The 15,901-nt window shown below is 36.2% G+C and overlaps 1 protein-coding gene across 6 annotated transcripts in view; it reads left to right on the forward strand.

Moving 5' to 3' along the window:
* The window catches only part of LOC127430127 (teneurin-4-like), a 443,558-nt gene that overhangs the window by 269,193 nt on the left and 158,464 nt on the right, over positions 1-15,901 (forward strand). For all 6 annotated transcript variants that reach the window (XM_051679634.1, XM_051679635.1, XM_051679636.1 and 3 more), the window contains exons 9-10: positions 8,852-8,953; positions 10,101-10,295. In XM_051679634.1, coding sequence (XP_051535594.1) covers positions 8,852-8,953; positions 10,101-10,295 — 297 coding nt within the window. The remainder of the gene's footprint in view (positions 1-8,851; positions 8,954-10,100; positions 10,296-15,901) is intronic.

Genomic DNA, 15,901 nt, shown 5'->3' on the forward strand with positions numbered 1-15,901 from the left:
CCAATGATTTCAATGGTCGTTATTTGATCATGTTCATATTATTGTCATGAAAGATGCACTTTCCATTCCTGCTTTGCCACGACTCCTCCACAGCTACGCCATGACTGCCTCACTGATGGAGGTTATTTTGATTTTGTCTTTTCTCTTGTGCCATGAAAATCACCTTTGTTTTACTATGCCAGCGTGTATTGCCCGGTGATGACTCACAAGATTTGTTAGTCTTTGAGTATTTGCCAATGAATTCCATTTCCCATATGCACTCTATTTGCATAGCACACTGTGGCCTTGATTCAAAGCTTGTATTTGACAACCCTTCCATCCCAGCATGGATATCATTTGTCATAATTTGATCCAGTTCTCTTGCATTTTTGCTGCACTTTGTCATTCCTACTTTTACCATGACTATGCCAAGGCTCCCACTCTGACAGTGATTTTGATTTAATCCTTACTCTTGTGCCCTGAAAGCGACTTTGCTTCAATATGCTGGTGTGTGTTCTCCACCGATGGCTCATAAGACTCTTATTGGTTTTTAAATTTCTGTCAGCGAATCTCGTTTCCCATTTGGACTATTTGATTATTAGCATTGAACACTGTGGCCTTGATTTAAAGCTCCTGATTGACGACCACTCCATCCCACCATCCTACTTTTGCCATGACTCTGCCACAGCTACGTCAGGACTATGTCACAGCTGCCTCCCTGATGGAGGTGATTTTGATTTTGTCCTTTCTCTTGTGCCCTGAAAGTGCCTTTGATTAGCGTGAGTGCGTCAGGAGGTAGGGCAGAGCTTTAGGCTGTCGTGAGGTTTCAGCTTTCGCGGAGATGGCAGCTGGGAGCTGTTCTCACATGCTCTTTAATTAAATGCTCCTGGGCCATGGTCCATCTGTGATGGGAGGGGGGAAGGGTTTGCCATCCTGTCGATCAATGCGAGTGTGTCTGCCGCACAGCCATTTCTGCAGTTCCAGCTTGTCAGGGGAAAAAAAGATACTGTGCCCTGCCACCACCAGTGAGGATGCAATAAGATACCTTACAGACATGACATGGTGGTTTAGGGTGGCGGAAGATGAGGAGAGGGAGAGACAGTCTGTTTATCCTGTGTTCCTTGCTCTCGGAAGCAACCTCCTTTGGGAGTTTGTTGGCCACCTGCGGTTCTGGAGTGGATGGTGGGCTTTAGAGCGGAGGGGTCTAGAACAGAAGTCATGACTGAGTTGATTTGGCTCTGAGCTGTGGGGCTCAGAGGGAGGCAGAAAGAGAAGATGAAGAAAAAGGAAAAAGGAGGTAGATGGAGGGTGAGAAAGATCAAAAGAAAGTGGGTCAACAGGATGGCAATCTTCAGCGTGATCCAAACTGCACCCAGTTTTCATTACAGAACCACTGAAAGTTACACTAATGTCAAGTTCAAAGTAATAATTAGGTTGAAGATTTGAAGTAATATTCCACTAACTGTAACACTCCTCTAACATGTTCCACTAACTGCCTCAGAAGACTCCCCGAGATTTTAGTATTAACTCAAGTATTTCTCATCAAATTTACGCGATTCACCCATTCACCCAATTATCTGAGCTATGCTATCCACATTAATTTTACAGCTCTATATTCTTACTGTATGCCAACATTTGTCTTATTTATTTCTGTTTAATGTGGATTTCTATTTAAGCTTTATACTATTATTGTATGCCAACATTTGTCTCGTTTATTCTATTCAATTTATTTCTATTGAAGTGTAATTTCTGTACACCTATCATCACTAGACAGATTTGCACAAATAATGGTTGTTTCCAAACAGTTTTTACCGAACACTGCCCATGAATTCCATTGGCAGACAAACACATTTAGCCCTATCCCAAACTCAGCTTTGTTGAGCCAATGTTCATGAATGTTCAACAGTTCTATGGCTACTCTTAATACAAGTTTTGTAACATTATTTCAAAAGATTACACATTTCACCTTAAATGAATTCTCTGAGAAGCATCTCAAAGTTGATTCTTAATTAAAACACTGACAACTCCATTCAGTGTCCTGAGCTATGAACGAGCAACCTCTGAGCAATGCAAACTTTCTCTGGGTACTTGTATATTGCAGTCCATCAGGGGATCTGAAGTGTTGAATTTCTCTATTGTTCTTGCTTTTTCACTCTGTGCAACTTTCTATTTTTGTTTCTTTCTCTATTTCTTTCTGCTGCTCTCCCTCCATAATTCTCACGACTCCTCATTACAAAGCTAAGGTGTCCATTCTGTATGCGGCAGTCTCATTTGTCCTCACCATGTCGATTGCTCTGGTCCCTTAGCTTTCAGATGAGCAAACGGGCCTTCAACAACAATTCTAATATTAGATATGTTTCACAGACTTAAACCAAGGGCTACAGTCTTGTGCTATACAGGAGCAAATGGAGTGATGGATTACTCTCTGATCATTAAATAGTGACATTTCTTTTTTTCAGTGTTAATGTATCTTATACTTTAATGCACAGAGACAACTATAAGTAAGCCATTCATAGGTTGCCCTTGCCCTGAACAGTGTAAACACTGTAGCTGTATGGCACATTCAAAATTTTGTTCTTTTTTTTTTAAGCTGTTTATGAGGGGAGTGTTTGGAAAACCTGGTTAGAAACTATTCTTTGTGGTGTTTGCTAAGGCAAGCATCACTATAACTATTGCTTAGGGTGAGGGATTTGAACAAACTAAGAACACAAACTATTAAACCTTGGTGTCCAAACTGATCACACAATAAATCCGTTGACAGTAGGTCTAAAGTTTTGGTACTGAAATCTGTCTGTGCTTTCTTAAATTCAAATCACTGACCCCAGTGGCCAAAGCTGGAAGCGTTGTTGAAAGTATGGCCACATGTGAGCTCCAGTTTCCGGGTGAAATGTCCACAGAGTGGCTCCAAAAGCGAGTTGTAAAGCAAGTTGTATTTATTTGTAAATGATGTAATACATTCAACAGGAATTAATATTTTATTTACCCCCAAACCCCAACTCTAAACCTAACCGTTAGCGGCGAAATCTTCTTTTTTGTTTTTACTTTAGAGCAAAAATGCAACCTCCGAACCATGCTTACTATTGTTTGTGTGATGGCAAGTAATTAGTGGTTCCTATAGGACAAGCACCCATGTCTCAGAGGTTGCTTATGCAATGCACTATTAGTAGCGCTACAAAGGTGACCACAGTTGAAATGACTAAAAATTTTTTGATGGGGGATGCTGCTTGTCAGAAATTTGGCAGGTTATTCAAAATAAAACACGTACCTGAACAATCACACTTCTGCTAACTGGAATTTATTATGGGAATTTTGCTCTGTTTTTGGCGTACACATTTTAAATATAAAAACTTTTAAAAGACAGATTTTGCGTACGCACACTTAGTATGAATGTTTTTATACATGAGACCCCTGGACTTTACATGCTGAACTCAGATCAGTCACAGTGTAAAAAATGTTTTACATGAGAGTGACAGAGACACAGCAAGGGAGAGAGATGGTGCTATACCAACATGTTGAGAGATTCTATAACCACTTTCATTACAAATACAAAGTAAAAAAAAATAAATAATAATAATCCGACTGGTATAATTGTGTTCAAAGAAAATTCTAATGGCAAACCTTAAAGGGCAAACTCACCCAAAAGAAATCAAGTCATATGGTTTTGGAAAAACATGAGGGCGAGTAAATGGCTCCAAAAAAAAGTTGAATGAAAAACATGGCAAACTCCCAATACCTAATCGGCAGGGTTGGGGAGTAATGGAATACATGTAACGGGATTACGTATTTAAAATACAAAATATTAGTAACTGTATTCCACTACAGTTACAATTGAAATCATTGGTAATTAGAATACAGTTACATTCAAAAAGTATTTTGATTACTGAAGATATTATTTTGGATTTTATTGTAATTTTTTCATTTAATATTTAGTCCTTTCAGATGGAAAACATTTATACATATAAATGATGCGATCCAAAGTGCATTTGAACAGCGGTGAAATACTTTCTTATGTTGTGTTACATTCATACGAGCAGACAGATAAGTAAGTTTGAAGTAAGTTTGGAGCAGAAGAAATAGAAATAAACCTTGTGTAAATTGTCAGATTTACGCTAAGCAAAAATGCTATTTATAGCCATTTTACATGCACATGTTACCAGGCACGATCATATTTTTTTATCAAGAAAATTCACGTTGGATCATAATTTCTTTTTTCTAGTAAGACCTTTGATATTAGGGCAAAAATCATATTCTTGATAATAATTTTTGTATTGTTTTCCTGTAAAATATCTAAAAATACTTAAAACAAGATCAGTTTGATTTATCTTGTTTTAGAAACAACATTGCACAAGATATTTAGGTTTTTCTGAGAATGTATTTTTAACATATGTATTTTGTCTTACTGTACTGGCAGAGTTTTTATAGTCAAAACAAGTGAAAAAATCTACCAGTGCTGAAGAAGTAATCCAAAGTATTTAGAATACGTTACTGACCTTGAGTAATCTAACGGAATATGTTACAAATTAAATTTTACAGCACATATTCTGTAATCTGTAGTGGAATACATTTCAAAAGTAACCCTCCCAACCCTGCCAATCGGCCAGCCATTTCTTCTCACATCAAGTGAGTGCCTTTATTTTATTTTTTTATTTTTTTCAAAAACAATCTCAGTCAGTTTAGCAGCCCAGTTTAGTTGCATCCATCTCTCTCTCTTTCCCGTCTCCCTCCATTCAGTTTCCGTATGTTGCAAACTCTACGATGATTGACTCTCTTGAGGAAGGGTAGGCTGTTTCTCGGCTCACATTTCCAACCCCTTTGTCCAACACAAAAGCATCTTTGTCAAGACAGCTCAGCCCCGGGCGCACCAGCGGCTCACATGGTACCTCCAGGAGATAATATTTTTCAGCGCTATTTCATGTTTAATTCAGAGTGCATCTGAATTTCGAAATTCCAGCTGTATGGGATTGTTGGAGGATTTTGCACAAATGACGGCACAGATGTTTGTCATGTCATACAGTTTTGTTAATTGATATATAAATGCCTCTGGAGTGCTGTATAAATAGACTGTTGGGCGATATAGAATTTTGACAATAGCTATTCAAAATGGTTTTGCTGCCGATATAAAATGATTGTAATGTGTTTTCATTGGCCATCAAGTTCCCTTAAGAGTGTCATTAAGCTGTTTTTACAATCCTTCCTTATCTTACAACTAAGAAAGTGTTAAAGTGAGATAAAATGTTGTTAGAGTTGGTAAGTTAATTTATGTGTATCAGTTCAAACTGTCCTTTGCGACCTTGGGCCCTATTTTAAGACTACTAGCATTAAGCGCAGCACAATGCATTTAGTCATAAGCACGAAGTCAGTGGGCATGGACATGAAGTTTTGGTATTTTCATGCAAGCATTCGCTAAGTCTAGGCGCAAGTGAGTGTGGCGAAGTCGCCCGTTTAACGTGCAAATCATGTGCATAATGGTCATGTGCAATTAAATTCTGAGGTTCAATGAATTAGAAGAACAGAAAATTACGTTATTTTGTGCATTACCTGCGTCCTTGATGAATGTCAGGCATATTTATATGACAGTGACACACTCCTTTATATGCTATGTTTAATTAAAGAGAAAATGTAAGTATTAGCTATTAATCATTTTCATTTACTGGCACACAATTCATGGCTAGTGTTAACAGTGATTGTATCGGAATGCACTTCACTTCTACCTATCAGTTTTGATTTTGAAAATTTGTATTTATGTATTGAACCAAAAATATTTTTAAATTAAAACGACAATAAACGAAATGAAAATATAATTAAAATAACGAAGTGGTAAAAAAAATCACACCAAATCCAAACATTTTAGTCTCTTCTTCTTCCACCGGCCTAACTTAAAACTCAATCTCAACAACAGGTGGAAAATTACTAGTAGGCTACAGACTTTATCTGCAATTTTTACAATTGTAAATATACAGTAATAATACATATAAACATAACAAAAAAATAAAAATAAAATAAACCATGACCTCTAGAAAGTGTAATACAAATCTCAAGTGATAACTCCTGAAAAATTGCGATTGTCAGGGACATTATTTGATGTTCTGTACTTTCAGAATTTGGACATGAACTTTATTACCACCTGCTGCTGGAGTCTCCAAACTGCAAATGCAGGAACTGAATTTGAACTTTGCGCTGAGATAATAGGTGGTATTGAAACGTCTTAGCGCAGTGACCTATTTCTCTGGAAAATAGAAAATTGCGCTTTGCGCCACTTCATTTACATACACCCACAGTTTGAGCACCTACACCCACAGTAGGGCAAACAATCCCTCCCATGGCCACTTGAGCTGGCACGAAAATTGCACTTAGAATTAGCGCTCTCATGAAAATTGGATAAGTTGTTGCGAACAGTAGTAGAGCGTAGCGCTGCGGTTTGTGCACTCACGAAAATAGAGCCCCTTGTCTCATAGAATCACGTTACTATACCAACATTTTTTAATCATTTTTACCTTGCTCACTGTACGTATCGCCATAGTGCTTTGGTAAAATAAACACCATAGGCACTAAAACAACAACTTTTATTTCCTTTCGCAAATCACGAGTAAAAGGGCAGATTACAAATTCATAAATACTTACTTTTCATCCCTGTTCCTTACACAATGCTATATTATGACATCAAAACACTTTTAATATAGTGCATGACTTGTAAGGTGATACATTTTAACTTGTGCTGTCAGTCAATTAAAATATTTAATTGTGATTAATCACATGATTTTTTATTGTTAATTGCGATTAATCACAGATTTTGAAAGTGCTTAAATTTGACTATACACATATGCTTCTTTTCCTGTCAAAATGTATTTAATTCCTTCTTTAAAAAGAAAACAATATGTAACTGTAATGTTTTATTAAATGTATTAAATGCACTAAAATATCACCAATTCAAGGTACATTAACTAGTCCCCATAGGTTGAGTATGCATTGCAATATGCATTAAATCTCTTTAAACCCTCATCCTCCACAATATGAATCGTGGCTATTCACAAGATTATTCATGGCGTTATGAACTGCACATGGAAAGTGGTGCAGAGAATGTCTTTTTTGCTCTAAGCGCTTGTACTGCACACGTAAATTATCCTTAAACCAAACTGTCCAGTAAGATGGAAGCGCAACACGGCGCCTGGGAAATGTTGATGCTTCACTACAGTGAATCATGTGAATACAGCTTCTCAAAGGTCTGGTTGAAAAAATATGATTAAGAGGTTATTTCTCCATCACTTGATCATTAACACGGAATCACAATTGTGTGTGCATCAATGTAATGTCCCTGGATACATCACAAAGGCTCCGCCCTATTCCAACTAGTGTTCAGGGCTCACACGGAGCTGAATAAAATGTCATAATCTAATGTGAAATTGGTAAATGTGTTAAATGTGCTCATTTCAACAGCTCTAATTGTAAAGTTTGAATTACATATTCAACCACATTTACAAGTTTGTTAAATATGATCAAATTGCACTGTAGCTCAACTGATAGATTGTTGCACTTGAAAGGCAAAGGACTGGGGTTTGAGTCCTGCAAAGCAAGTAAGTCAACACATGGAAGCACCACAAAATTACATGGTTGTTTCAGCAATTGCATTTTTCAAATCACATTTGCTTTAATGACACTATCGGTAAGCTTTAAGTTTAAGGTTTAGGTGATGGAGGTTGGTTTTGTTTATTTAAAACTCGAAAGATAATTAACCTTATAAACCTTATCTGTTTAGAAGAACATTTAGCTTTTTTTAGGGCACCACTCAGTGGACATTTCACCTCCAAACTGCAGTGATACAAGTAAGGAACCTTGTAGTATATGTTTGCAAAAATATTTTGCACAGTCACATAATAGTCATGAGATCAGGCTGATCCTTTTCAGTTCATTAATGCAAAATTCTGATTTAATGATTTGTTTGTGGCATCACTTAAAAATGTTCATGAAAGTCTCTGCATGGCATTTTTCATATATTTTAATGTTTTAGTAAAACTCTAGTTTATATGGTCATAGATGGAATTTCCATTAGCTGTGTCACTGGATGTGTCATGTACCTCCTGTGTTGCCTTTGTGATGGTCAGACTGTAAAAACAGCAAAACATTTTGGGAAGCACTTGAATTCTACTTCACCTTAGACCCGCTAGCTAACAGCAAATTTCACACTTATCTTAATCTACTCTATCTAATGAAAGAGTATCAGTACAATTTCGCTCATACTTATTTATGGAAAGATTCAGTTGAAAAAGATTACTTTTTATTGGCTTGAAACGGTCATGTTATAAATGTTTTAATCACATGAAGCATGTAATTTTTGCAACACTTGCCCTCCAAAAAGAATTGCAAAAATAATCACTGTTGAATAAGTTTCCCCTCTCTACCATTGGTATAAAAAAAAAAAAAAAAAAGATTGTGCTACCCCAAACTTGAACCACTGGTTAAATCAACCGATTATGTAAATTATAGTTGTCTCTGCATATTAAGTTGGGTTAGGAGGAAATATTTGAACATAAAAAGTTACTCAAATCACCATTAAAACCTGTAAATCACCTTGGCTAAACTCTTCATTTGTAAAATGTGTAAAAACTCTTCTGTACAGGTTGCAGGTTTTCTGTCAGCTTTAATTTGATGCTGCCTCTGTTGTTGATGTGTAAATTAGGCAGTCATACACTTGTGTGCTCATGGTTTGGGATGTCATTTTTTGCTGCTACTTTCAGCTTAATTAGCCTTTTGCTTTGTTTTTTTTTTTAGGGAAAGGGAAGAAAAAAGTTAGGAATGAGAAAAGGTATCCAGCTGTTGATGTGCTGATGGATGTGAATCCTCCTGACAAACATTGTTTGTTGCTGTTCTGTTGTAGACTCGATTGATGATTGCCCGAGTAACTGTTTTGGAAATGGCGACTGTGTGGTGGGAAACTGTCACTGTTTTCCCGGCTTCAGAGGACCCGACTGCAGCAGAGGTGAGCTTTCTGTTTATCTATCCCCTCATTATCCTCATCTCATCTTGTTTTTTGTTTCTCCTGTTTTTTGTTTTTGTTTTTTTTCTCTCAGTCCTTTATACCTTCAATAGTTTCTGTCCATTTTTCTTTACGCAAATCTCTGGAAACCTGTCAAGGACAAAGCTTTGCCTTATTTCACTCCAAAATGAAAGAAAGAAATAAGATATTACATTCTGCATGAAGAAAATTAATCCTGTTTTTAGATTTTAATCTTGATCTTTCATCTGTAAGTGACAAAATATTTCATTCTCATTACTATGCAAAAAAAAAATAAATAAATAAATAAATAAAAAATAACAAAATTATATATACTTTTTTATTTGAATTCCATTGCAATAATATATTGTATTAAAGTAATTAAAATCAACAATGATTATAATAGGAATTACAAAAAAGAAGTAAAAAAGCCAAACACAATGTATTATCATTTGTGCTTAACTGTCATTAAAATATATATATATATTTCATTATGAAAATGAAGCCTATTTTAAGAGTTTTTGCATTGTGTTATAATTTTAATTTAAGTATATATATATATATATATATATATATATAATACTGTATTTATAAATAATATATAATAATAATTATTTCATTATGTGGTTAATGTAACAGTATCTTTTTGTGACTAGAGTAAAGTCAATAGTTTCTGCCAAAATACCATAGTTATTACAGTTATTGTTTCTAGAAACAGTGGCAACTTGGTTGAAATAAAATGACAAAAATATTTTCTTTTAAGATAGATTCCAATTGATAATTTTATATTAACTTTTCTAAGGGGTCTCTTGTCACTTTAATTGATTTCTCTCATATGTATTCTGTTGGCCTTTTTCTCTTTTGCATGTTTTCTCCATGTGCTCCAGTCCCCTGATCAATCGCTATTCACAAATCCCTTGTTCAAATAAAACTATTGGATCAATATGATCTCACACTTTTATCATTTAATATCAATCTGTAACTTTTGCTGTAGTGCTGATTTTAATTTTCACCCAGACATGAGTTGCCAACTTTCTCTACAAGTCCAGCAGATGAGCACAAGCTGTTTGGCTGCACTCTTTAAAATCTTTTTTTTTTTTTTTTTTTTTATTTTGTTTTTTGTTCTCTCCAGCATCTTGTCCAGTGCTGTGCAGTGGGAATGGTCAGTACCTCAAAGGTCGCTGTATGTGTCACAGTGGCTGGAAAGGGTCTGAATGTGATGTTCCCACCAACCAGTGCATCGATATCACTTGCAGTGGACATGGAACATGCATTGTGGGAACTTGCATCTGTAATCCCGGTTACAAAGGCGACAACTGTGAAGAAGGTACTGTTAAACATCTACCTGTTTCATTAATCTACTTTTTTGTATGACGTATCTGAACCATTTTCTAACGTTTCTAAAGCTTGTTCTGTTTAACATCAAAATCTTCCATTTTTATGCTCCAAATCACATAGAGAAGAATGAAGTGCCTCGTCTTTTGTATCTTCGTGGCCTTTTTTAGTATGCATACATACCCTTCTGAATATTTAAGAATGCTGCTCATGACCTTCGAGTTTGGAGCGAACCCATAAGTATCCAACTCATCTCGTTATGCTTTGGAAGTCTCAGAGCTCCTCTACATATATTATGTATACTTTATTAAGAGCCACTTCCTTTGTGTTGAGTTCCAATAAGTTGAACTGGCACCGAGAAATCTGTGAACCGAGACTACAGCAGGCAAACGAAGAGGGCCGATGTTCTGAGGCGTTAAGAGATAAGATTAAAGTAGCCATTGTGTTTGGCTACTTTGAAGCCTCTCATTTGAAGATGAAAAATGGGCCCGCCAATTTTAACAAATGGTACATTCGGACTCTTTTGACCCCCACCAGTACTATTTTGGGTCTCACCGTCGGCCGCTTGGAGAAGAGAATGCATACGCTGGCCCTTTAATGGTTCTACCTTTCTTCAGCACGACCTTCAGGCGGCGATGATTAATTGCCATGAGAGAGGCTTTTGTCATTTAGCCAATGATCTCTGTGCCTTGTGCCCAGACCATCTGCTAAGAAGCCTGAACTCCTGCTTGTCTATAGGATTGGCCTCTCCACCCATTTGTGTCGATGGTTATGGGAGTCGGCAATGCAGCGACTCCATCCCTTTTCCCATCATGCCCCAGCTGGCTTCATGTTTTCCATCTGTGAGAGCACATTCCTGTTTCATACCATCATTTTCTAATAAAGGTGTTTTTGATTTATTTATTTATTTTTCCTCCACATGACTTTTGACTTCTGGTTAACAAGCCACACCAGCTTTTCCAGGCCTTCCATGTTAATTTAAGTCAAGGAACTGACCCTATTTACTTTCTCAATAAACATCATTGCACAATATTCCTTTTAGGCTACTGTTGTAGGCCATGAAGCCTTTATGAAATATTTCCAAAATGAATGCATTAATTTTATGTGGGTTAATGTTACTCTTAGATGTTTCTACAATAATAGTAAATAACAATTAGATAAAGAAGCGTTACCATTCAGGGTCAACTTGACCCTTTTTTTTTTCTTACTAAGTATTTTTGTCTTGTTTTTTCAGTAAAAATATCTAAATTAGGGCTGTTGATTTAACAAGTTAAAAGGATAGTTCACCCAAATATGAAAATTCTCTGATCATTTATTCACCCTCAGGCAATCCCACATGTGTATGACTTTCTTTTCTTTCTGCAGAATACAAACAAAGATTTTTAAAAGAATAATTCAGCTCTGTAGGTCCATACAATGCAAGTGAAAGGTGATCAGACCTTTGTAGCTTAAAAATCACATAAAGTAAATGTAGAAGTAATCCATAAGATTCCAGTGGTTAAATCCATAACTTCAGAAGCAATATAATAGGTGTGGGTGAAAAACAGATCAAAATGTAAGTCCTTTTTTACTCTAAATCTCCTCTTTAACTTTAACTTTTACATCTGACCAATATTTGTTCTGTTTCTCTGTTTGATGATATGTAAATAATATACAGTATTGCCCTCTAAAGCCACTTTTTGTACTGTCTAATCAATGTTTTACTCATCTGCCTCAATTACAGAATGTATTTTAATTATCTGAATTATTATATTTATATATTATATTTATAATTATTTAAATATAATTTATTATAATTATTTAATTGTTAGATATTGGATTGGTTTTATTTGGGGGCCTTTCTCTACAAATATTAGTATCTGTGATTAATTTAGATTAATTTGATTAATTTAATCAGCATAGCATGTAATTAATTAGATTAAAAAAATTTATTAACTGACAGCACTAATTATAAAACAAGATAAATTTACTTGAGACTCAGAGATATCTAACAAAATGCATTAACATTTATGCATATAACTAGAAAAATTTGCCAATGAGATAAAAAAAAAAAAAACTTGATTTAAACGGAAACAAGTTTATTTTTCTTACCCCATTGACAATTATTTTTATTTTTATTTTTTTAAAGCATAAACCCCACTACATATTGTTATATTTATTTATTTATTTGTTTCTGGAAACAAGACTAAATTGAGATATTTTTACCAGAAAAGAAGATAAACATAAAGATTTTTGTGCAACAGTCAAAAAGCCTCCTTTTTCTTGGGGAAAGTAATCCTCCACAGTCCTCTGCAAACTTCCATTCAGGTCTGGCTTCATATGGAACTCCCACTTCTCATAATCAAATCAATTCCCGTTGGGTAAAATCCTTTTTTTTTTTTTTTTTACTCTTGAATATTCCTGAACATTCTCTTTCCCTCGGAAATGTCATGTCACAGAAGTAAAATGGACTGCTGATGCCATTTAATATTGACTATAAGCAGCTTTTACCTTGCTTATGCGAATAAACATCTTTAAGATGTTTGTTGTTCATCATTAGAGTATTCGTGTTCATAAGTTATGTTACATTCTTGGATGAGGATAAGAAAGAAAAAAAAAAAGAGGAACTTGGGAACAGGAAGCTGAGCCTTTGCTCATGGGCTATTCGGCGTGTCCTTGTTTGCATTCTGTCATGCTTAGATTTCAGTTTACAGTAAGTGGGGGACCACATCCCCAAACCGGCAGTGCTTTCCCTCTCTGGTGCTGGGAGGAAATCTCATTATCTGCAGCTGGAGGAGTCAGAGAGGGAGCAACACAACACTCTTCCCACCTACCAGTTTACTGCATGGCCATGAATGTGGATATTTAATTTGACCATTTGTAAATCCTGTTTTTTTTTTTTTTGGAAGTGTCAGGCCTCCTCAGATGCAGTCGTGCATGAGGCATGCTTTCCGGTACAAGAGCAAAACCTCAGGAGCTGAATCTATCAGTGGGGTCTGGTGCTTTTTCAAGAGTGGGGAAGCACAGATGCCAGTTAAAAGGGCGAATTGTCATCTGCGTTATTTACTCACCGTACTATATATAGAAAGAAATACGTATATACATTCTATCTCTCCTCTCTCTCTCTCTCTCTCTCTCTCTGAACGGATGCTGTGTACGATTGGGCAGAGTTGGAGTGTGAGAGTGTGAGCGGTCTCTACGGAGTGTGAACTTTTCTATAATTTTTTTTTGGTTTTTTTTGTGTGGTTGATATTAGTTCTTTGAGGTTGCAATCGTGAATCTGTTTTGTTGAGGAAAATATTGTAAGGTAGTAGGCAAGTATTAAAGTTAAATAGCCATTGTTAGCAGCTGCTGGCCAGCATGGCTACACCAGAGTCTATGGTTTTTGAGAAGCTGACCCGGCAGCATGGTGTCAAAGTAATCCCCAAGACGCAATGCTTGGTGGAACAGTGTAGTTTAGCGGTAGCGGATGCGGTTGGTTTTGAGAGTTTATTATCTGCATCTGGTATGAATAGTGCAATTGTGTTAGCAGCATTGAAAAAGTCAACTCTGTTGTCGCGAATGGTGTTGTGATCAATAATTATTTTACACAAGTGTTGCCCATTTGTTCAGCCAGCAAAGAAAAGAACTCTCTCAAACGTTCTGCCGTTTATGAAAGATGAAGTTTTTAGAAAGAGAACTGTCGAGACATGGCAAGATTGTCTCAAAGATTAAAAAAGTTCTGTTAGGTAGCAAATCTCCGTGGTTACAGCATGCAGCGTCTTTAAGAAGATATGTTTTCGTAATTTTGAAAATCGAGAATGACGATTTGAATTTGGCAATGAAATTCAAAGTTGATAACTTAGATTTTGTGATTTTCGCTACTTCTGAAACAATGAAATGCTTTGGATGTGGGAAGGAGGGGCATATAATTTGAACTTGTCCTGAAAAGGCAGGGCAGACTCACACAGAGAGTGAAGTGACAGGTGAAAGGGAAACACAGAATGCTGCAGGTGAGCTGGTGTGGAGAGTAGACAGAGAAATGCTTGAATCCAATATAGATAAAGCCTCTGAAAAATCTCCAGAAAGTCAGGAATCAGAAAAACAGTGCAGTAAGGACGGAGAAGTGCAAGACCTAGTTGTTGATTTAGACAGTGCTATTGTTGGTGAAAATAAAGAAGTGGAAGAAGACACTGCTGTTGTTGTGGTGGCAGAGGCTGAGGGAGATGATGAACTGATTTTCAAAACTCCTGCAATAAAAAGAAAGACAAGTAGAATTTGTCACCAAGACAAATTCCTTGTATGTGTAAGCATACTTGGCAATAAAGCTGATTCTGATTCTGATTCTGATTCTAAAACAAAAGTAATGGAAATCATAGCGAGGCAGAGTCGGATGTAGGTGTTTTTGGATGAATCTGTTGCTGGAAGTTAGAGTAAGTCATCAGACTCTGTGAGCTCTGTTGGGTTTAGGAGATCAGGAAGAAGTGCTTACACCCTGGACAAAATAAAGACATTTTTACAAATGACTAAAGGAATGAAAGGAGTGAATGTAGAAGAGACGGGGGAGGGTGGTTTCACTTTTAGATTAAAGAAAATAGTGCATAAACTCAAACTAAATATGCTCAATGAAGAGATTGAAATGGCGTAATTTTTTATTTATTTATTTTTATTTCGTACAGCCAATTTTTCTTTTTACTCTTATGAGTAAGGTTACTATGGGTACTTTACATTTAAATGAGATGAGAAACATCCAAAATGGGCCTTACTTTTTCAGTTGATAAAACACAAGAAAACCAGTTGGTTTTACTGGTCACTCTGTTCTTATTTGTAATATTTGCATTGCTAATATAAAATCTAGAAGTGCCTATTGGCATTTTAATAAGCAGTTTGATAACTGCCAAGCACCTGGGATTGATGGCCTCCCAGTAGAATTTTTAATTATTATTCTGGGATGTACTGGGAGAAACCTTTTGACAGTGCTCACATTAGTTTGGCAGAAGGTTACCTGCCAATGAGTTGTAGATGAGCAGTTATAACTCTCTTACCAAAGAAAGGTGATTTGAGAGAGAGAGAGAGAGAGAGAGAGAGAGAGAGAGAGATAAAAAACTGTCGTCCTGTCTCACTATTATGTGCAGATTTTAAGATCTTTTCAAAGGCTTTGGCCACTAGACTGGGAAAGGTGATTGGGGAAGTCATCCATATTGACCAAACCTACTGTGTACCTAACAGGTCCATATTTGATATTATTAATTTGATTTGGGATGTTTTGGACGTCTCTGGTCTTTTGGGTATAGATACTGGTCTTATTTCCATAGATCAGGAAAAGGCATTTGACCGGGTTGAACACCTTTATCTCTGGCGTACACTGGAGGAATTTGGTTTCAGCCAAGGTTTTATTGCCATGATCAGGGTTTTGTACCGGAACATTGATAGTTTTTTAAACGTTAACGGTGGTTTGAGTGCTCATTTTAAAATAACAAGAGGAATTAGACAAGGATGTTCTTTGTCAGGTATGTTATATGCCCTTTCACTTGAACATTTATTTGCAAGAATTCGAAATAATATTAAGGGGTGTAATTTGTCCTTTTCTAGGGAGTCTTTTAAATTATCTGCATTTGCACATGATATTGTTGTCTTAAT

The sequence above is a fragment of the Myxocyprinus asiaticus genome, chromosome 39, assembly GCF_019703515.2.
Source record: "Myxocyprinus asiaticus isolate MX2 ecotype Aquarium Trade chromosome 39, UBuf_Myxa_2, whole genome shotgun sequence".
Classification (NCBI taxonomy): domain Eukaryota; kingdom Metazoa; phylum Chordata; class Actinopteri; order Cypriniformes; family Catostomidae; genus Myxocyprinus; species Myxocyprinus asiaticus.